This window comes from Canis lupus, chromosome 22 (genome assembly GCF_011100685.1).
Source record: "Canis lupus familiaris isolate Mischka breed German Shepherd chromosome 22, alternate assembly UU_Cfam_GSD_1.0, whole genome shotgun sequence".
NCBI lineage: Eukaryota > Metazoa > Chordata > Mammalia > Carnivora > Canidae > Canis > Canis lupus.
This window is the reverse complement of record NC_049243.1, coordinates 51,052,561-51,076,588: the sequence shown is the minus strand read 5'-3', so window position 1 is coordinate 51,076,588 and position 24,028 is coordinate 51,052,561. Positions and strand designations below refer to the sequence as shown.

Genomic DNA, 24,028 nt, shown 5'->3' with positions numbered 1-24,028 from the left:
GGCCAAAATCATAGACCAGGGAAGGAGAATTGGTTCTCGTTAAGGTGATTAATAGCAGTGGAGTAAGAATTTGATGATTTTGCTTAACTCCATCATCTGTCCTTTTTTCTTTTTAACTTTTTACTGGATTCTATCTTCCATATAGAAAAAGGCATTTTGCTAAACTTTTACTGATTGAACACACCCATTACCCAAAGGAATACCAGCTGTTCCTCAAAAGCCCTTCCCCATATGCCCTCTGGGTCATGATGCTTCACCCCACCCCAGGATGACCACTCTCCAGACATAAGCAGGATAGAGTAGTGTTGCCTGCTTTTTAACTTTATATAAATGGAATTATTTGGGATGTATTTGTTTGCATTGTCAGGATTCATTCATTCAACATTAGTTTGTAAAATTCACCCTAATTCTTGTGCTTGGATGGAGTTTATTGACTCAAATTCATAAATATACCACGGTTTACTTCTCCATCCAGCTGCCAGTGGGCATTTGAGGAGAGTACCGTTTTGCACAGCTGTGGGCATGCGAGGCTGTGGTGTGCATGCGGGCATGTTTCTGGTGGGTGTGTGCCTGAGAGAGGGTTTGCTGGGCTACTGGATGTGTACATGTTCATCTGTAGTCAATGCTGCTTAACTGTGAACAGCAGAAAGAGCACTTGGCAGCTGCCGTTCACAAAGAGGCCCCTTCCTGCTTGTAGAAGATTCTATCCAGTGCCTCCATAGTGAGATCAATATATCTGCCACCCATGCATCCACTCATCTTTGTCTGGTTTAACTGGCCCTTCTGCACATATGTGGAGCCTTGACACCTGATGTCTGAGAGGATTTGCAGCATCTTCAAGAAACTTCTGTGTCATCAAAAAGAGCTTCTAGTTTGCTGTTTATAGTTTTAAAGTTCCATGATCAGTTCATTATGAATTCTAATTCATTTATTTACGAACAGCTATTATATTTCTGCTCTCTGGAAAGGACTATGAAAGTGAATTAAAAACAGAATCTTGCCCCTGAGTAGTTTGAGGAGGTATAAATAACTCTAACACAAAGTAGAATGAGATGAGCTCCATTTTAAAGACATAAAGGCAAGGGAACTATATTTTAATATTGGTAACCGACCAATGTTAACATCATATTCTAGGATATTTGATAAAATATTACAAAATTTTGGAATGCCTGGATGGCTCAGTGGTTGCCTTTGGCTCAGGTCATGATCCCAGGGTCCTGGGATCAAGTCTCACATTGGGCTCCCCACAGGGAGCCTACTTCTCCCTCTGCCTATGTCTCTGCCTCTCTCTCTGTGACTCTCATGAATAAATAAATAAAATCTTTAAATAAATAAATATTACAAAATTTTATGTCTAAACCTTTTCTAAACATTTCTCAGTTCACTCAGTTCACCAATGGTAGATGTTAAGTTCAGGTTAAGTGCCATAGAGTCTATTTATATTCTATTCTGTGAATCCAGGGATACTTACACTCCATGCCAACAAATATATTCAATCAGTAAATGGGTATTTTCTGCTTCTCTCTCTACCTTTAAGAATATACTAAAAATCCTTTCCTTTATTTCCAAGTTATCTGCTAAAGAGTTTAGTTCTGCCGATTATTATGTAATTATTCATTCAACATATGTTTGTTTAGCTTACTTTGTGTCAAATAGTATGTCAGGCTCTGAATATGAATAATGAAACCCACCCAACCCCTGCAAGGATCCTTGTCCTCCTAGTGTTGACAGTCTCAAGGGTGGGTGGGGGGAGAGAAACAGTGTCCAAGTTACCATATGCTGGAATTTCATATACTCTATGTAGTGGATTTAATAGTATGGCCCCAAAATTCATGTCTACCTGGAACCTCAGAATGGGATGTTATTTGAAATTAGATTTTTTCAGATATGATCAGTTAAGATCATACTGCTTTAGGGTGGGCCCTAATTTAAATTATTGATGTCTTTGTAAGAGAAAAGTGAGGGAGACTCAGACACAGAAACACACAGGGAAGAAGGCCTTGTGATTTCGGAGGCAGATGACACAGTGATGGAACTACAGGTTAAGGAACACGAACATTGCCAAGAAATTGAGTCAAGGAAGAACTCTTTCCTAGAGCCTGTAGAGAGAGCATGGTGCTGCTGATACTTTGATTTAGGGCTTTCAGCCTCCATGATACTGGAAGAAGTCTCTAGAAATAAAAGTAGCACCATCATTTTTTTTTTAATTTTCTCCCTTTGCTCCTCACCTTGAGCTCCCAGCACTTTGTTTGTATCTCAGCTACAATAGCTATTTATTTGTCATTATCTGTTTACGGACCGATCTATCCATTACAACGTGGGCTCCATGAGAGCAAATACTGTGTCTTAGTTATTTTTATATTCCCAGAACTTTGCAGGGAATCTGGTCTCTGGGATTTGATTTATAAGTGACTACACCAATACATAAGTAAATGAGTCAGCAAAGTCATGAATTAAATCCTTCATTTCTGCTCTATCTTCTTGGCCTGTCTTTGGCCTTATATAATTGCCTTTCTCTCTAGTCTGACTAAACAAACCACCTTTTCTTTTTCTGTGTGCTCTCCTTATTACTGACAAATATCTTTTTACAAGTTATGCCAATAAATTTTTAGAAAACAAGTCTCTTCCTCATGAATTTCTTTGTTTATATATGGAGCCATTTTTCTTTTTTTAAGATTTATTTATTTATTTGAAAGAAAGAAAGTGAGAGAGAGAGAGAGAGAGTACACATGCTGGGGAGGAGCAGAGGGAGAGAGAAAATCCCAAGCAGATTCCCTGCCAAGCACAGAGCCCAACACAGAGCTTGATCTCAGGACCCTGAGATAATGACATAAGCCAAAACCAAGAGTTAGACACTAAAGCAATGGAGCCACCCAGGCACCCCTGCAGCCATTTTTTGATTGCTTGCATCTCATGGAAAAGCTAGGAGTTTTGCATCTTGGGAGCTAAGTCTTCATCACTGTCACCATCACAGCCATCAAATGATTGGGAGCGTGTTGTGTTGTATTCCACTTGGGGAGACAGGAAGGCAATGAACGACAGTCAACCCTTCTTATGAGGTCACTGTCTAAGTCAGAAATCCACAGACAAGCCCCCAAATTAAATAAGACATACAGATGGCTACAGTAAAATATTTATATTATATAAAACAAGAATTTAAGAACAGTTTCTGAGTTTTATGAAAAATGAGGCACATTTTCTGAACTAGAAATAAGACCTATAATCTCACTATGAGCTCACACCAACTGGACAACTGAGCCATATATTATATTGAAATTGGATGTTCCCCCAAATGCAACGGTCATGTTCTCTCTGGCTGGTTTGGATACCCCTACTTGGGGAGGAGGGAAGAATTGCCACCCTCCTTCCTGTTATAAAAGTTATAAAAATATTCTCAGCCTCCCATGCTAATCTTTTCACAAACCAGAGACAGGTTGTAATTAGAAAGTAAGAGCATACCCAGCAAGGAATAAGAAGCTGCTGGTTTTTGAAACACACTTCCCTAACTCCACCAGAGAGGCTGTCTGAATTTGGTGGACTCTTTGAACGGGTTCAGTGGTTAGAGGTGCAGGCTAGAGAGCAGAACAGGAGATAGGTGGATATGGAGAGGTTATCCTGTCTATAGAGAGCTCTGAGAGGAGGGAGTAGTAAAGAGACATAAGGAAGGTCTGCAAGAGAAGTCAGCCTTGGACAGGAAAGAAGGTGGAGTGAGAAGGGATAGAAGCACCCTACTTCATTTTTCAGGCCAAATCCATCCTTATGATGGCTCCTTAGCTAAGCACCGGTTCCAGTTTATGTTGTCAAGTTTCTTTCCCTGAAATCTAATTTGTAGAACTATAAAATATATATAAAATATATACAAAACCCTTGTAGATAGATGATACATAGATGATGAATTCCATTTGCTTGTCATTTCTTGCAAAGATATGTTATGGCATATAATGTAATAATTCATCTTACAACTGAATAAAGAACTCTTCCTGTAGGTACCAAATGTGTTGTTTCCATTTTGAGCTTTTCTCTTTAATCTGCTAGAATAAATGACCTGTTTTCCTGACATTTTCCCTCTTTGCAAATATTACCACTCAGGAGTTTCATTTCTTTTTATTCTTTTTGATTTTGTATTCTAGCACACATAAAACAGATTTTATTGTTACGTTATTATACATGCTAGTGATAAATAAGCAAACAAAAATAACGTTTGTTATGAAAGGGGGTTTGTATTTGGGAATAAAAGAACATAAATTTTTCTTCTAATTTTTTCTGCTTTAGTTTTTTGCTTGGTTTAGTTGTGGTTTTGTTTTCCGAGTGGTTAAAGTTCGAGCACACACGGAGCATAGATGCCAGGTGACAAAGTGCACTCGATGGGGCTCTGCTGCCATCTACCGTTCGCCACGTACCAACTCCTTGTTTTTCTGATTCCAAAAATCCAGTCTATGACTTGATAGTATAATAAGTTCCCCCCTTTCCTTCTTTCTATTTTTTCTTTAGTTAAAACAAAGTGAAGCGAATGCGGACACCAAAGAAAAGCTCCCCTTGCGACTTCGAATCTTTGAAAAATTTCCAAACAGACCGCAAATGGTGAAAATCTCAAAGCTTCCTTCAGATTTTACAGTTCCTAAAATCAGGTATTAACGTATTTCTTTCATCGTATATATCACAGACACAGTCAACGATTTCTCTTAAATCTGATTCAGCCCTTTTTTCAAATTCGTGTTTCAAAGAAGGGTATATTTCTTCTATTTTTAAGTTATGTATATTTCTACTCTCTTTATCTATTTTAAAAACCATTCACCCCTTTAAGTGGTATATTCAGAATGGTCATTCGACAGCGGCATTAAGCTGAGGCAAGAAGGCTGCTTCCCCCTGCTTCTCCCTGAGATGCCCCTCAGGAATTGGATCCCCAGATAACTGTCACAGGTACTCAAGGTTGCAGTAGACACCAAACTCTGACCTTCAACCCTATAAGGATAAACTTGCCTTTTGAGGCCTTTTATTGTCAAGTAAATAGAGAAATGCCACCAGCCAGGTTTCTGCACTACTGTGCTTGTTTAGAATGTCTGTCTAATTACAGTATCATTTGTCTTCTACCTTATTTTGAAGTTTAAAAATTCTTTAATGCATTTAGACAAAGAACAAGTGTTGCATTATAAAGACTTGCTTAAAAGCATGTTAAGTCTGTTGTCATTGTTTCTTTATGCATCATAAACCAACATAACCAATCCGGGGAGAATGGTACCTTGTTCCTTCTCATCTTTAGCTTGTTCTTAATTTAGCATGGATACATCCTTGGAAAACCCTGGTGAAAGGGTTTGCTCAATACTCTCACCTCCGGCTCTGATGGCTCCTTGTCTTCCACTTTTATAAGAAGAAACATGGCATTTGCCACATATACTAATTTGATTTTCTACCACTTTGCCCTTCAGTTGAGCATTTGCATAAAAGATGCTTTAAAACATTTATTTTTAAAAATTAAAAGACACTATTTCAGTTGTAGCTCAAAATTACAAAGAGAACCAAAATAGTTGAAATATGCCATTTTTAAAAGATTTTGTTTATTCACTTGAAAGAAAGAGAGAGAACACATGTGCTAGTGGGGGGAGGGGTGGAGGAAGGCAGGGAGAGAAGGCGCAGTGGACTCCAATGGGGTTGGGACTCTATCCCACAACCTTGAGATCATGACCTGAGTCGAAATCTAGAGTCAGCCGCTTAACCAACTGAGAATTCCAAGTGCCCCACAATATGACATTTTTATGTAACCAGTTCTAAAAACAATTCTGTGGGGGGGGGGGTTATAAAAATATGAGACTGGTTATGGTGCCATAATATTTAAAATTCAAATGGAAATATATTTGCATTTCTGATTTTAAAAAAATTTTAACTTAAAAATAGGAAGTATAAAAGAGCCACAAATTAGATTCAAGATTAGGGGTTATTTGAAAAGCTGTTATTTGAATTCTCACCATGCTTCAGAGATCAGATGAAACAAGTTTCTTTTGAGTTATTTTGAGTCCTTAAATGTAAAATTATCTCTTGAGGATTCTTATGATGAGTAGAAGTCAGAGAGATGAACTAATCCCTCTAAGTCTTAGAGGGAAAAAAAAAAGTATTACCACAATGAGATTCAAAGAAATACCATCAATGACTGAATATTATTTCTTAAAAGTTATTTCAGGGACATTACTTTTTTTAAACAAAACTGAAAATTCAGGAAGCTTTCTCTAAGTTCATTGTTCTGCTCATTAAATCTAAACACCACTCTTAGCATGATGGGTCTTATTTTCTGTGAACTTCTTTTCTGTTACCGTTTATCGGAGCTCAAGCACTTCTGTCAGTGTAAAATGCCATGACTTGCTCTGGTTTATTAACAATGCTTGATGCATATGTGTCTACTTCATTTGCAAAGGGAAAGTTTCATGAAGCAGTTTATTGATCGCCAGCAACAGGACACCTGCTGCCTCTTACGAAGCCTTCCGTCCACCTCTTCTTCATCGTGTGATCACTCCAAACGGTCTGCAATTGAAGACAACAAATACATTGACCAAAAAGTAAGAATCTTAACAGTAGAGAACAAACTGAGGGATGTGGAGGGAGAGGGTGGAGGATGGGCTAGATGGGGGATGGGTATTAAAGAAGACATTTGCTGTAATGAGCCCTGGGTGTTGTAAGTAAGTGGTGAATCACTGAATTCCACTCCAGAAATGAAGATTGCTCTTTATGTTAACTAACAAAATTTCAATTAAAAGAAAGTAAGAATCACTGCTTTAAATGGCCAAAGTTTTCGTAAACATATATGTTAGAGAAAAGAACTATGTAACTGCAGGGTTATGGGGGGTCCTGAAATCTGATGTCTCAGGAGAATAATGAAGAAACTAATTTTGTTTGTAGAAGAAATCATGAAACCTAACATTTGCAGTTATGAATTTAAATTTAGCCTCTGTACACGTCCGCTTTTGAGCCATAGCAGGTATCAGCCCTGTGACTTCGATAGGTAGACAACCTCCCAACACTGCATTTCCTCACATGCAGAAGGACTCTGGTTGCTGACATTCAGCCACGGCTTAATAGTGGCCTGTATGATACCTTTTGCAAGAGACCATTTTCTCTGGGGAGAAAACCCAGAGCAGGTTTCTCTAAAATCAGTCAAAATATCACTTATTAAGTGTTTAGTATGTGGCAGGAATTATCTCTATGTATGTTGTCTTATGTTGTGATTTATCTATTTATCATTGAAGAGCAGATAGTGAATGTGTTCCCTCAGATTTCACAGTTAGAGAATGAAAGATTAGGGCATCTGGGTGGCTCAGTTGATTAAACATCCGACTCTTGATCTTGGTTCAGGTCATGATCTCAGTGTTGTGAGATCCAGTCCCGTGTGGGGTTCCATGCTGGGCATGGAGCCTGCCTAGGATTCTCTGTCTCCCTCTCACTCTGCCCTTCTCCCACCCTTTCTCTCTCCCCCTCTTAAAAAAAAAAAAGAAAATGAAAATGAAAGATCAATAGCAGAATTTGTAAAAGATCTTGAATGTTAGAGTTTGCAAAAGCATCTAATTTACATGCAAGTGTTTTACTTTGGAAGTCCTAGTTTATTTTTTATTCTTTTGAATTATGGCTTCCCTTTTTCTGTTGCTTATGATCAAATATGTATTTTTTTATTATCATGGAAAATAAAATACCAGTTCCTTCATCCTTCAAGATTCTCTGTTCCCCACACCACACAAAGATTAGGCTTTCGCTCTATCTGTGCCTCTCTCCTCTGCTTCTTTTCTCTTACCTCCTTCCATCACCCCATTCCTCTCCCCAGCATCTGGTCTTCTGCTGCAGTTCCATGATTTTGTTCTCAGCTATGATCATGATGATTCCCTTATAGTGTATCTCTTCTCCTTCAAGGGTTTCCATTTATTTATTTTCTTCAGATGTAATTTCTCTCTCTTCTCCAACATTGTAGAGGACAAGTCTGATGCCAGTGTCATTTTTTTTTCTTCATTTGAATGTAATTAGGTGTTTGTTTGATGGTTGGTTGGTTGGTAGGTTTTCTGGTTTGGGGAAGCTTTTGAAACTCTCCACTGTCCTGGTTGTTCAGAAACCTTACCAGGATATACTTTGTATGTTTTTTCTCCTCAGAACTGACCTAAGGGTCCCTGGGTGGTTCAGTTGGTTAAGTGTCTGCTTTTGGCTCAGGTCATGATCTCTGGGTCCTGGGATCAAGCCCCATGTCAGGCTCCCTGCTCAGCAGGGAATCTGCTTCTCCCGCTCCCTTTGCCCCTCCCCCTGCTTGTGCTCTCTCTCACTCTCTCTCTTTCTCAAATAAATTTAAAAATCTTAATTAAAAAAAAAAAAAAAGGAACTGCCTAACTGGGGAGTCTTCAATTTGCAGACTGAGATATTGTCAAGGAAATTTTTGTTTATTACTTATTCAATTCCTTTATGATTGCCATCTCTATCTTTCTTCTGTGCTTTGAAATATTTGTTTTACTTGATTTTCCAAATCACTAAACTGATCTCAACTGAGAGCTTCCTTTGCTTTTAAATTTTGAGTAGAGAATCACAAAATGTGTGCATAGGCATGCAGTATTCTTAACCCTCCTTTAAGAACTTTCACTATTTTTAAAAAATTTATTATTAAATTTGTCACATTTGTTGTCCACAGTTATATTTCATTCTACTATGTACAAGGCATGGACATGAAAGTGCATGTGTTTGTTGGTCGATAATCAAGTGGGAAGATAATGGCCTGATTTCAGCCAATCAGCCCGAAATGCAGTTTACATACCAGAATGCAGATTGTTTATTTTCAAAATTTATTTCAAAAGCAGACTTTAAGCCAGATGTGTAGAATGAGCCCCCAGTCTAGGCTGTGGTTCTGACCAGCTATCTCTAGGAAGAGTGCCAAGAGCTGGTAGCACTTATGCCCAAAGTGGGTGTAAGTCTACAGCATGCTTTTTTAAATCCCTAATAACATCCCACTGGAAACACAAAATTAGCTTATGAACATTTATTTTCTGTCTGAAACCAAAGTGATGTCTCTCATACTTCCTGAACAGAATATTTTGAAGTTGATATGGAAAAAAATTAAAAAGGTTCTTGGAAGGCACATGGGGATTGAGGAGTGGTCTGAGGAGAATTTGGCATACCCAGTGCTCCCCTCTGGATGCCCCCCATCGTCCCTCCTGCAGCAATCCCTGTGCTAAGTCACAGTCGGAGAACTTCAAATGCCATTTCTGATTTCTTTAATGTCCTTATATTTTGTGGCTTCTTTCTACCTTCTCCTTTGACAGTTGTTTCTTACTAACTGAAAGGAAGATAACAGTATGGTTTTATTCTGTAATCTTATAATTGAGCCTTTCTGATCGTCTCCTAAAATATAATGAACTAGCAAAGACACTGCTCCTCAGTGCATCCAAGTCATTCAACATCTTAAGAGACTAGAATTTTCTGAAGACTGCAGGCAGTCCCCACACTATAAGTTTCATTGATTCCAACAAACCGTATGTGATGTTACATGAAGAAAATTATCCATGATGGGTAGGCTATCCTTCATCCACTGCAAGCCTCATTAGCCAATATGTAGGTACCCTACAATTGGGATAATATTATTTATCCCCCTATGAGCTTCATTCTCTGGGTCCACACTCCAGTTGGGAAAGTGGGATGTAGAGAACATATTTTCTTTTCATCTCAGTAGCCACTGCCCTGGCATGGCAGCAGCAAGAAGACTTGTTATGTGCTACCATTCCTTCTTAAAGCTTTGTCTATATTTAGGCCTCTGAGAAAGTCACCTTCACTCTTTTCAAGTTCCCAGTGTCTCCAGCCTCCGCTGCCATCAGTTCCTGGCATTCTTCATAAATACTTGGAACTTGTCTTTGTTGAGTACCATTAGCCAGAAAACCCCAAAACCGAGAAACTCACTTCACGAATTTCAGCCCGAGGATATATAAGGGGAGCAGAAATTGAAGAGGAAGCAATCTGGTATTTGTATTTTTAAATATGCCAAGCCTTTTATATTTTTATTAAGAAACCCCAAAGCCATGTAAAATTATATAAACACACAACAAAAATCCCGAACAAAGACCATACCCCCTCTTAGCTCCTCTGAGAAAGTATTTTTCAGCGAGCACTTAGAAATTTCTTATAGAGCTCCAGCTGCCTTTGGAAATGCCCCGCAGGGTCAAGTGGACAGCAAGGTTTTTCACTTGATGTGAAGAAACACTCCCAGCACTCTACAACACAAATTGAGGCTGTTGCTCCTCAAAGAGTAGTAAGAAATAAAAGGAAAATGAGAGTCTGACTTATCAGTGATTTCCATGACATGAAAGAAAAGAATACTAAAATAAAGCTTTTCCCTTAATGATTTCCTGTAAGGAGAAACTTCTGACTCCCACTACACTAGAGGGAATCCCTTACCCTTGCCAAGGAAAATGCTGAGTGCCCAGGAACTTGAAGATCATAAGGGATTTTAAAGGGATTTTTAAAAAGGGATTTTAAAAAACGGCAACAACCTGACAACAGAAGGTGAGGGTGTTTTTGAGTAGGCAATGCAGGAAATGTGAAAACTCAAATAAGCACCTGTCAGGCAGGATTTTCTCCCAGTCATCACCCTAGGTTCCAACAACCATAAGGAACTCCATAGCAACCTCACTTTGCGGAAACCACGTTCTTAAAAATAGGTCCAAAATAGGTATCTTTATCGCGTAGTTTAAAATACCTGTCCTTCTCCCCATAAAAAACAAGCAAACAAAAACATAAAATCTTTAAGTTGTTGTTGTAGATCCTAAAGGAAAAAGGCAGGAAATAGTGCTTTCAAACTTCTTCCTTAGAGTGAATGGCTGCCCTTCGTGACTCCATAGAAATGTCATTCCCAAGGCTAATTCCCCGTCCCTTTCTCCTCCTGCTCTCCCTACTTGGGGCATCAGCCAGGAGTTCCCTCTCCTCCTGATTACAGGACAAGCCTGCATATCTCTCTCTCTCTCTCTCTCTCTCTCGTTTTCTTAAGATTTTATTTATTCATGAGAGAGACACAGAGAGAGAGAGAGACAACAACACAGGCAGAGGGAGAAGCGGGCTCCCTGTGGGGCACACCATCCCAGGGCCCCAGGATCACAGCCTGAGCCAAAGGCAGACGCTCAACCACTGAGCCCCTCAGGAGCCCCAAGCCTGTATCCCTTGAGAGGAGTTTTTCTAGTTTCCAAGCAGAAGGCAATGGCTTTCTACTCATTTTTGGTCCATATTATTGAAATTAAACCCTGAGTTTTCTTAAGTAGCATGCTTGTCAGTAAATTGAGATGTAAACTTACTTTTCCAGTAACCGTGGTAATGAAAGCAGCCCACTCAGTCCTCACAAGTGAATCATCTTAGCAAAGTCAGAGTGTCCCCCCTGCTGTGGTTGGATCTGGGGACTCTCACTGCTTTTCAGCTGAGCTCCTCAATATTTCTGCCCTGCTGTCTTGTCTGCTGTGCCGTTTCAGGGGTCAGAACCTCACAGTGTCTGAAAAACATGAGGGTACCACACAGTCACATCAGCCTGAGACAGAGGGACAAGGTCTGTCCCAGCCACCCCCTTGTGCCCTGTGCACTTCCTAGTATAGTTTCAAAACCCATATGATGAAGAGCAGGAAGTATTTCTCTGACAGCAGGGCAATGTCTGTCCGCTTTCTCACCTGCCTCCTTTCTGCCAAGCATATAGCAAGTTCCACAGGAAGCCTTCACCGTAGTCAGCTAACAAATGTACAAAAGGAGGAAAGTGATAGAAGGTTTTCTTTACTCTTCCCATTTCTATAAGTCTTCACGTTCACTCAGTCATTCAACAAACGTCTATGGAACACCTGTTATTCATCTGGCACTCTTCGGGGCCATGGGATTTCAACAATGAGCAAGATGTGAGTGGTGCCCTTTAGAAGCTTTTAGACTAATGGAGAGGACCATGAGTAAATGCATGAAAGTAAAATGTGTTACAGGAACCTGAGACAGGACTCCCGTAGGCCCCCTTATAGGAGCAGAAAGCTTGAGCAGTGTAGGAGGAAAGGTGCTCCAGGCAGAGTGAGACATGCAGAAAAGTGCAGGACGCAGAAGATGCTTGACCTAACTGTTCGTCGTGAGAAGCAGAATAGTGATTATGACCAGTCATAGTGATAAGTGATGCACGGTTCCGATCCTCATCTATGAAGTAGAAATAACTCTTATTTTCACCGCTTGCTATGAGGATTAAATTATATATGTTAAATGCCTCCCATTGCACTAGGCATAATGTATGTTATGTGCCTCTAATACTAAGTAAGATAGGATACTGATTCTGAACCATAGTTGAGACTATGAGTTCAGACTCAGCAAATAGACTTATATTCATCAATCAAGATGAAGGACTTTTACTTAAACAAATTAACCTTTGATTGTAACAGTCTAGTTAAGCACAGTATATTAATTACTGATTTATTTTCCTTATTGTTCATGAGTCTGATTTTTTTATTTTCATTTTTTTTATATTTTAGTAACTACCCCCATTGCCATAGTGTCTTAGGCTCTCACGAAGTAAATTAAATTTCTCTGGAAAGATGTCTTCTTCACAAAGCCTTGTTGATTGCCAGACAGCATTTTGTATTTTTCTATGTGATTATAGAGTGTTTGATGATTTGCTTCAGTAACTCTGTACATAGCAAGTTACTGATCTATAATTTCCAGGATAAACGTCTACTCACCAAAACAGAGAGAGAGAGAGAGAGAGAGAGAGAGAGAGAGAGACTGAGAAAGAGAAACCAGCCTATTTTCATCTTTAGGGCTTTTGCTCTTCTGAAAGAATTTTCTAAAATAATAGCTTAGCATCTCTCCAGGGCCATTCAAGATGTCTCTGTAGGAGAAGAGTGGGAGGTTACACGGTGCCACCACTCAGAGGGGCTGGATTGGCAGAGTTACAGACAGTGTGGTCCAGGGGAGGGAAGAAACGGTGTTCATCAGACCAAATGTGAAAACCTATGTACTCTCAAAAAGCTTAGAAATGCTCTGGTGGATAATTGATCTACTCACGATAATAGAGAGGAAACAAAAAGATACAAAATACAAGTGAAAACTTTTTCTTACATGTTTATTGATCTTTGCAGTATTTGTTTGAGCTCAGATCAAAATACAGCTGAGTTCCAGTGCACATTTTATCATTTGACATTTATTTCTTGAAGGCCTTTATATGCAAACAGTGTGCAGGGGTCTGGGTAAAAAGTGCACTCTGCTGCTTTAATTCCCTATCAATGATTTTTTTTTGCATTTTATTTGCATATTTAGTTGAGTAATCACTCTTGGTTTGGGATTATGAATAATTTTCTTGGATTCCTTCAGTGTACATCCACTGAAAGTCAAAAGTAAATGTGTCTTAGGATAGAGATCTTCTATAAGTAACACAGAAAGCTTTTAACCACAATTTTTCTTCACTGTCTCCAAAACAGGTATCAGAGCGCTGAGCTTGCAGCTAATACTATCTGTGAAATTTACACTTTGCTCTACTGTTTCCACATTCTTCTCTTTGGAGTATACTTGTACTCATAAGTTTTACTTTCCATTAAGTGTAGTGCCAATCTCAATGTGTTACAGTTGTTGCTGGGGCTGGTGTTCTTGTTATTCGTTTTTTGTGTTTTTTTTAAAAAAGATTCTATTTATTTATTCATGACAGACACAGAGAGAGAAAGGCAGAGACACAGGCAGAGGGAGAAGCAGGCTCCATGCAGGGAGCCCAATGTGGGACTTGATCCCGGGTCTCCAGGATCACACCCCGGGGCTGAAGATGGCACTAAACCACTAGGCCACCGGGGCTGCTCTGTTCTTGTTATTTGGATCTAAAGTCCAAATACCGTTGAATCAATTGGAGAGCAAGCCCTATTCCCTTGTATTATCTGAGGGGCATGGATTTTAAATTCACAAACAGCTGCATGGTTATAAGCATCTGGTATTTTCTCCCAGAATCATAATCCACTCATCTTTTTTTTAATCTCTACAAGTTTCAGCTTTTGTCTTTCTGTTTATGTGAGCTATAATCATGAAGTTTTATGCTAAATATATATTACAGCGGATATCATAGCTTCTTACCAGTGAGCACTGGATATTTAGCATATCTGTGAAGATACTGCTTTTCCTTCATCTTTTGCATCCTTGGCATCATTACACTAGGCTAGCTGATGTCTGAGTTGTTGGATATTTGGCCAAATCGCCAACACAAACCTTAGTGACTAAAGCATTGTTGGGCAATTTAATTCCAAAAAAGTCAAGCCAATTAAGTTTCCAATCATTTAATTTCTAGTTTCACAAGATTGTCCTATATATCAAGTGTATTGATGCGTTTCAAAAGTGATTAGTCCTCCTTTGTAATTTTTACTTGATTCACATTTGTTATTTCAAGGATTCACTTCATAAGGGGAAAAAAATTAGAACAGAGAAAAGTTATCTTTAATATTAAGTAATGAATTCATTCTTTAAATATATTCACTAACACGTTATAGGCAGTACTGGATAGTGGAGGAAAATATAGTAGATAAGGAGTATACCACCCTTCTCATATGGAGCTAATGATCTACTGAAATTCACAGAGAAATAATAAGTTGTTTCATACACAGAGCAGAAAACAACATGTAGGGTGCCCTGGAGCCCAAAGGAAGACTCTGTGTGTGTAGGCATGCACACCTACATACGTATTTATATATTTTTTGACTTTTATGACTGGTGTATTTTCAGGGTTCAGAATTTATAATGTTGAAATAACAAGATCAAAAATCTTGACCCATCATCTAAAACTCCCTTTTCACAATTTACATTCTAAGACAATTTCAAAGCTCTGTAACATGCTGTTATAATGATATTCACCTTTTTATACATTGTAAGTGACTATTTTAATTTTGCTGCCACTAATCACCTCTTAAAATTATTTCTTTCCAAGCATAATGTCAATTTTATAAAAAGTTTATTTTATAGAAACATCTTGCTATACACAAGATCTATCATATGCACTTTAAGGTTAGTTTTCAGTTCATAGGTGCATGAAAAATTAAAATACACTTGAATGACGTACCTGCCACCTTCAATCTATGTAATTTTAAGTAATTGCTTATTTCCAATTATGACATTTTATGTGGGAGACTTACTCAATAAGGCAGCTAATTACAATAATTACACTACACCTTTCTAGAAGAAATGACATTCATCAAGCCCTATTCATTGGACCATAGTTTTGTGCGTTATGGCCATATGTTTTTATAAATGTGTTTCCATTTATTATATTTAATATTTAACCTGTTAATATTTTCAAAATGAAAAAAGAAAAATATGGCTCCCAAACTTATTCTCATTTATAAACAGAAATACATTGTTAACAACTCCAAATCAGAAAAAGTTATTCAAATATTTAGAATATGTATGGTTTTCTGTCTCAAGTAAATTCTAATGCCTTCATTTTGAAGGAGGGTATCCGAGTGAAACTATTACTCTTCAGACCAGCATTGCAGCATCCCAGAGGAAGCGAGTATTCCTTGCTAGCTCTAGGGTGACTCGCAGGCTGTTGAATAAATTGAATTAATATTCTGCTTAATTGTAAGTAGTGATAGATCCCAGATTTCAAGGAATCAGTAGATATAAAATGTAAATACTCTTATCATACTGACATTAATAGGTTAGAAAAGTTATCTATCTCCTTTAGTGCTTCAGGGTCATTATTCTGAAAATCAGGTATGCATATATAGAACAAAGGAAAAACATAGCTAGTTTAGATTTTGTATCAGGATTTGGGATAAGAGCAAATTCTATGGAGGAACCAAATTTGAGTTCAAGCAAAAAATGTTGCATCATGATATAGTTTGGAAAATGCTTTTTTTTTTATTGTTGGGTCTAATGACATTTGACATGAACATTATGTTTAGTAACAAGATTTGAACACTGCAGGTATACGTCTAGACTTCTAATTGTGTTCTTCAGTTTGCAATTTGGGAGGCCAAGACAACATAATTTCTATGAATATCAGATTTCTCACCTGTAAAAAAAGAATAGCATGTACCTAATGAGGATTAATTTGAAAACTCAATTTAAAATGTGTATAATACCTCAGCATGTGATCAAAGAACCAAGAAAATTAATTAAGGATTTAGAAGATTTGAAATACAGAAACCAAGAAAATTAATAAGGATTTAGAAGATTTGACCAGCCTTCATTCAGTGACTAGAGAATGCACATTCTGGTTGAGGGACACCTAAATAATTTACAAAATATGGCCACTTATGTACCACAAAGGAATTCTAAATATAAACCAAAGCAGTATCCTAAAGAAGACATTATTTGACAAAAGTGTAATAAAATTAGAAACTAAATAACAACCACAAAACACCAACACATTTCAAAATCTAAAAATCACTTCTAAATAATTTAGGAAGCATAGAAGAAACTGCATGGAAATAAAAAGTTTCTAGAACTGAAAACTAATAAATACGATGTAGCTCAAACTTGTGAGAAGCAGCTAAAGGCATCTTCAGAGGGAAAACTATAGCCTTGAATGTATATTTAATAAAGGAATAAAGGCTAACATAAATTGTCCAAATATTAAACTCAAGAATTTATAGAAACACTAACCAAGAAAACATTAAGACAGCAGAAGAAAAAAAGAGATAAAAGTAGATACTAATCAAATGGGGAAAAAAGAAGCAATAAGTAATATCAGTAAAACTAAAAGTTTGTTCTTTGAAAGAACAAATAAAAAATGATAAGTCTGGGCAGCCTGGGTGGCTCAGCAGTTTTGTGCCGCCTTCAGCCCAGGGTGGGATCCTGGAGACCCAGGATCGAGTCCCATGTTGGGCTCCCTGCATGGAGCCTGTTTCTTCCTCTGCCTGTGTCTCTGCCTCTCTGTATCTCTCTCTCTCTCTCTCTCTCTCTCTCTCTCTCTCTCTCTCTGTCCCTCATGAATAAATAAATAAAATCTTTATAAAAAATGATAAATCTACATCAAAATTCAAGAAAAAAATAAGGAGTCTTCTGGAATGATGACAGAGGCATTGGCATAGTTTTTTAATCTTGAATTCCCACATGAAAGTAAACAATACTTAGATAGTAACCAAAATCGATAGACAACATTTAAAACAAAACTAGATAATTCACAAACCACAAGTCAAAGCAGGTATAGACAAAACAAATAACCCCATGATTTGCATGGTAATTTAGTCTGTTTGGGTTGCTATAACAAATACGACAGGCTGGATGACTCAAACAATAAGCATTTATCTCTCAGAGTTTGGGAGGCTGGAAAATCTCAGACCTAGGTGCTGGCAGATTGAGTGTCTGGTTCCTCTTCCTGGCTCACAGATGGCTTCCTTCTTGTTGTGTGCTCCTATAGCAGAAAGAGGAAGGGCTCTGGTTTCCTCTTCTTATGAGGGTACAATTGCCATCATGGGAGCTCTATCTTCAGGACCTCCTTTAAATGTAATTACCTGCCAGAGGCCCACCTCCTAATATCTACTCTTTGGAGGGCTAGAGTTTCAACATATGAATTTGGGGGTATAAAACATGGTATTGGTGCCTGTGGGAAAGAAGCTAAGGTTAGTTACAGGACATGTAATGCCTTTGAGAACAGGAAAACACCTGCCTAGCTCCATCCACACTGAAAAAAACATCCAGGAATGAAATCAAAATTGAACAGGCCAGCAACAAGAGTGATGAAGGGAAAAGTAGATCCAGACAAAATCAGTGGTGTCTGTTATCCATAACAGAGCCAGGAAATCTCAGAAAGAAGGCTGCCATATGGACCACTATGTCAAAACAACAGAAGAATCTCTGAAGCTAGCAAGAAATACTGAACTGTTCAGAAAAACTGTGCATAAAAGTGAGCAACAGAAATTTATCAAAGTCAAATTTCCTACAAAAGTTGTAAGAAAAAAAGAGTAGGAGCAGAATACCATCACAATAGACAGTGAAAGCTTACCATAAAAGCATACTCACAAATGGCTCAAATTGTAGCATACAATGGCAAAACGAGTTAAAAAACATACAGATTGCATAAGACTAGAATAACAACAAAAGTAATAAATTCGTACATAAGGTGATAGAACTCAGGAAAGAAGTACAGTTGACTCTTGAACAACATGAGTTTGAGCTGTGCGCATCCACTTATGTGCAGATTTTTTGATAAATACAAAAAATACAGCACTATAAATGTATTTTCTCTTCCCTATGATTTTCTTAGTAACATTTTCTTTTCTCTAGCTTACTTTATTATAAGAATACAGTATATAATACTTATGATGTACAAAATATGTGTTAATTTACTATATTATCAGTAAGGCATTCAGTCAATAGTAGCCCCTTAGTAGTCAAGGGGTTTTTTGGGGAGGGTCAAAAGCTATATGTGCATTTTCAACTGAATGGGGTGTCAGTGCTCCTAACCCCTGCATTGATCAAGGGCCAACTGTATAAATAAAAGCAATGAAGACTAAACTGGAAAGAACATAAAGTGATCACATACATCAGATGATACCTAAAGAAAACTAGAAAGTGAAGAAGAGAAAATTTTAAGATATGAAGAAAGATGAAAATGATTTTAAAGAAAATGACAAATTGAAGAAATCCAAAGAAGGTCCAGCATCTAAGTTATAGAGAGCCTAAAAGAAGAAAACCAAAGCAATAGCATGGAACAAGCATTAAACTTTTCTGAAATATAAGATTTGAAGCTGCATATTGAAAGTACATGCCATGTAACGGAAAATATCAATCACGAATGACAAAAAATAAGACATATTCCAGACAAATTACAGGACTTTAAATATAAATGTATATTTAAAAGGCTATCACTCTTAACAATAGAGAAAAAACTGAGAGTTCCTAACAGGGAGGTGCATGGGGGATGGATTAAATGAGTGATGGGCATTAAGGAGGGCACTTGTCGTGTTGAGTACTGGGTTTTCTGTGTAAGTGATGAGTCACTAAATTCTACTCCTGAAACCAGTATCACGCTATATGTTAACTAACCGGAATTTAAGCAAAAACTTGAAAACAAAAAATAATAATAAAAGAAAATAAATAAGTATTCAGCTCAAAATAAACAAAAGTCTTACAAAGGAAAGAAGGAATGCTTTATGTCAGAAGAAATTAGAGTTACATATATGGGATATCCAGAGAGAATATGTGAGCCAGGTTGTTTTTATACCCAGGAAAACTGACTCTCAAGTCTAAGGAGGGAATTAAAAACAACTGCTATTAAGATGTAAGGATGTATGTTGTTCCTATGAGCCTTTCCTGAGGAAACTTCTAGAACACATGTTTCAGACAACCCCAGTGAATTCCAAATATGACTCTATGACAATGACAAAAGAACAGGTGCTGAACATTCTTAAACTATGTATAACTATGACTTATGAGGATTACAATGAAGAGAAAAATATGTAATAGCTATTTTCTCTACTAATATGAGTACAGTACAAGTGTACAAATGAGAGGAAAATGGAAAGAATATATGCAAACGCTTTTTAAATATCCACGAATTGTATTGTGTTAGAACAGGTTTTGTAATTCTAAGACTCCTGTCCATGAAATATGAAATAAAAATGAGTTATTATCAGACAATCTAATGTCTGTCATCCTCTATGTACTTGAAAAATCAAGATGTAGGGTGGAGGGATACAGATACAGAAGAGATACAGATGTCATATGGAAGAAATGAGGTAAAAACCCTATGCCCTGAATTTAAATTGAAAATATCAGAATAAACTCAGGCAAAGTCTTCAGAACAGTGACAACTCAGTAGCAATGAGAATCACTGGCATCTAAATTATGTTCTTGAAACCCATTTCTCAATAAATAAACCAGGGGTTTTTGGAGAAAATTGTTAATTTGGAATAGGAAGCATATATAAGATAAGCGTGGGATATCTTGCCATATCTAACAAAGAAACCTAGACAATAGAGTCAGGGCAAAAGAATCCATGGGCCATCTTGAGAAAACTCCCAATGAGCACAGTTGGGATGCTTTGACCTAACATGAGGATAATGATTGTAATGGATTGAAACCAAATATAATCCTTGAGTTCATAATGGCATTTTTAAACTAGTAACTGGTCGCCTTCAGAAGATGATAGAAAATCAATTAATTATATAAAAATGAATAAGTAAAGGTAAAGAATCATTTATCTTACCTTTTCCATATGAACTATATTACTGATTAACCAAATAGTACATGAAAGAAAGTCTCTTATTATAAAAAGTATTCCAACTAGCAGGTGAGAAAGAAGTGGCAATTTTACAAACTGAATGAATCAATGATCTAAGCAACGAATATCAATACTACTAACATCACAAAAAGAGGAACCATCTGGCATTATATGCCTTGCAATGAAAGATACCACCACCTATGGCCTTACCAAAGCGATTAAGTGTGAGCCTGATGAGGCTCTGGGTCCGGCTGCCAGTTTGCAGGAAGTACAGAAGACAGAGAAACATGTGAAGTGTGCCATGAATGTGCACTTGGGAAAATCCAGACTCTTGGAAAGTACAGGTCATATGGCCCAGGTCCTTCAATTTAGGGTGGACGGGGGACTGTAGATTAAAAGATGTTAAAGAAATTGCCAGAAAATCATCAAGATCCATCCGTTGCTGTGCCCTTCAGCTCCAAGTTATTCAACCACAAATAACTGCAAATTTGAACCTCCTGAATTTCACGTTAAAGGGCACAGTTCTAGAAACATTTTTTTTTAGAAACACCTTTCAAATTGAAATTTTAAGACCAAAGAAAACATCTCTCTATTGTTTGAACATTTAAACTTATTTTTTGATATTCAGCCAGAGAATGGTTATCTTCTGTAGTTGGATGTATTAGTTTTAGAAACAAAATAAAACCACCAGAAGAACTCCCTATGATGTCACCCATACTCCTCCTTTTAAGTCCTGCATGTCTGACATGTTTAGAACCAGAAGAAACAATTGCTTCCTTAGCTGTAATCGAAAACTTCAGATCTAAAATTACTTATCCTGAAATTGATTTCTGTATTCCTTGTTTTGATCATCTCTGATTACTGTCAGTATCTTTGAGAGCCACAAGAGAGCACTGCAGAGCAGCGTAGCTCTGAGTCCTTGGGACTAGCAGACAGTGTCCTTTTTGGAAAAAAATGTGCAAAGCTTTACTGTGGAAATAAAAACTGGAAGAATAATAGATAACCACTATAGGCCTTCTTTATTTACTGGGTGAAGAAGAACAGTTAAAATATATAACTATCTAAATACATATCAAGGCTATCAAATATGCATAGATATAGATAGATGATAGATAGATGATAGATAGATAGATGATAGATAGATAGATAGATAGATAGATAGATAGATAGATAGATAATGTAGATATTTCTTCTTTTAAAACATCCTAAGGCATCTGGGTGGCTCAGTGATTGAACAGAGTCTGCCTTTGGCTCAGGTCGTGATCCCGGGGTCCTGGGATCAAGTCCCACATCAGGATCCCCACAGGGAGCCTGCTTCTCCCTCTGCCTGTGTCTCTGCCTCTCTTTCTGTGTCTCTCATGAATAAATAAATAAAATCTTTTTTTAAAAAAGGATGAAATAAGAGCGATGGGGTCCAGTCCTCTCCCAAAACCTGCTGTCTCAGGGCCCCCATAGCCTGGACCTCTCCCATGACCATGCATGTGCCTAGGTATCAAAAGGCAGAAGCACCATCATGATGGGACCCTGCAGCTGAGTCTTCTGTCTCTGAAAATGACTTTAAATAACATTCCTTGGAACACAGGCTGCCAGCTCTAGGAGGTCAAATCAATGCCAAAAGTCACCTCTTCAGGGCAGGGGAGGAGATTTAAGAAAGTTTCATGATACATCACAGTAAACAGCCTTTCTTATACAACCCTGACAATATAGTTTCTGGAAAAATTACACCCACTTTTAGCTCCTTGTCTATGCATTAGTTTATTCTTCCAAGAGTTCTGGTGAATAATGAAACCAGTTCAGCTTTTCATTATTGAAAAAATAAGAGTTTACCATCTTTCCTCTTATGAGGAAAATTGCCAATGTGTTCAATGATCTTTCCCTTCATTGCAGATCTACTGTAAAAAATGAGTTATATTGCTGGTTATGATGTTATCTAGGTCATCAAGTGTGCCTGAAAAGGCCAGTTTTGTTCACCACTTCCTCTCCAGCTGTGGCCATGTGGACGTACTAGTTGACAGTACAGCAGTTGTTTATAGGCTTGTTTGTAGATCGGAGCTCTGTGACTTTGCACCTGAAGTCACTAACTTGTTTAAAAGAAACTGAATGATCTATTTTTAGTGAACACAGAGTTGTTCTGTCTCTTGCTTATCCCTCAGATCTGTTTGGAACACATTATGCCTGACAGTATTTCCTCCACCTAGCTCAGCACTTATGCAAATAGTCTTCACCAGATTACTTTGCCCCATACAAGCATTTCCAACTGCAGTCCTTTGCCCATGTACTCCTTTGCTATGAAAAATCTTAACCATTCTTAAAGTCTCAGTGCGACTTCTCCTTCTTTAATGACATCTTTGCTATTTCAGACACACCTATTTCTCTCCGCACCTGAGGTCCTATAGCCTTCTTATCTTTCCTACTAGAAAATATCATCCAGCACTTTACTATCTACTTTTTACTGGTAATGTCATGCGTCATAGCCCTGCCTTTGTAACTACGCTTTTCAATTCTGATAAGCAAGAATTCTGAATTAATCCTAGTTAACCCATATATCTAATAGCCACTAATATACTAAGCACTTAGTAACCTAATCTATTAATCAAGATGAGCAGGTTGTTGTCCAAGTATTATCTTTGGTCTGACTACTGGAGTTACACTTTCTAGTAATCTAGTAATTTGTGAATCTTCTAAGGATGACATGCTTCCCTGTTCTTTCTGTCCTGTTCTTGCTCATTTTGGTTCTCTGTACACCTGTCACCCCTCTGACTTCTGCAACTATTTAGCAGGACAGGGCTGAGTTTGGAGAATCTTCTGGTTTGTAGGCAGCCTCCAGGATTTTGTTTTCCTTAGTGCTTTTCCTTGGAATAATTTCACCCTTCTTAACTACGAAGCAGCCTTGAAAGTTCATCTCATTTGTCTCCATGCCTGTAGGCAAAACAACTCTTGAACTCATCCATCAGATTAGTATTGCGTCATAGGCCAAGAACCTGCAACAGTTGTAAAGTGGATTAGAGAACGTTTTATTGGACAATAGCAAGAAGGAGTCCAACATTTGTTTTAATGTCTTATTTAATGTTAAATTCCATGAACACTGAAAAGCCTGTTTAGAGTAAGATGTTATTTATTACTGGTAAACATAGCCAATGTATCACTGCCATATGGCCCCACAAGCTTGTTTACATTTCTGCTCAAATAAAAGTAAAAATAAAAGATAAAATTAAATGATAGAATCAGGGTGCCTGGGTGGTATGGTCCATTAAGCATCTGACTCTTGGTTTTGGCTCAGGTCGTGATCTTGGGGTTCTCAGATGGAGCCCTGCATTGGGCTCCATGCTGAGCTCAGAGACTGCTTAAGATCCTCTCTACCTCTCTCTAACCCTCCCACTTGTTCTCTCTCTCTCTCTCAAATAAATAGATAAATCTTTAAAAAAATAAATTATAGTATCAATCATATAGTGATGTTTTAGTGAAAAAATCATGTTTAATGTTTTAATAGTGTTATCTATGTAATGTATATAATGATTTGTCAATATATTATCCCTTTACATTACAAAACTAAAGTCACGCTTCTAATTTTTCAGCTTCGCAAGTCTGTTTTCAGCATCAGGGCAAGGAATCTTCTAGAGAAGGAGACTGCAGTCACTAAAATCTTAAGGTAACACCATTAAACATTAGTACATATGTAAACACAAGCGGGTTTGTATTAAGCAAAGAAGGGCTCTTTCTTTTTAATGAACTAATTTTCTGAATATAAATATATATTCTTTCTGCTAGAAAGTAGGTTTGGGTAACTATATATTTATAAATAATGCCAAATATATCATTAATATCTTTCCTGAGAAAAGTAATGTTTTATTAAATCAGTTGTGCATTTGTTTTCAA

At 37.6% G+C, this 24,028-nt stretch overlaps 1 protein-coding gene across 1 annotated transcript in view; it reads left to right on the top strand.

Moving 5' to 3' along the window:
* The window catches only part of NALCN (sodium leak channel, non-selective), a 321,940-nt gene that overhangs the window by 229,999 nt on the left and 67,913 nt on the right, over positions 1–24,028 (top strand). Inside the window, 3 exon segments of the mRNA XM_038569986.1 lie at positions 4,492–4,628; positions 6,407–6,548; positions 23,728–23,801. Coding sequence (XP_038425914.1) covers positions 4,492–4,628; positions 6,407–6,548; positions 23,728–23,801 — 353 coding nt within the window.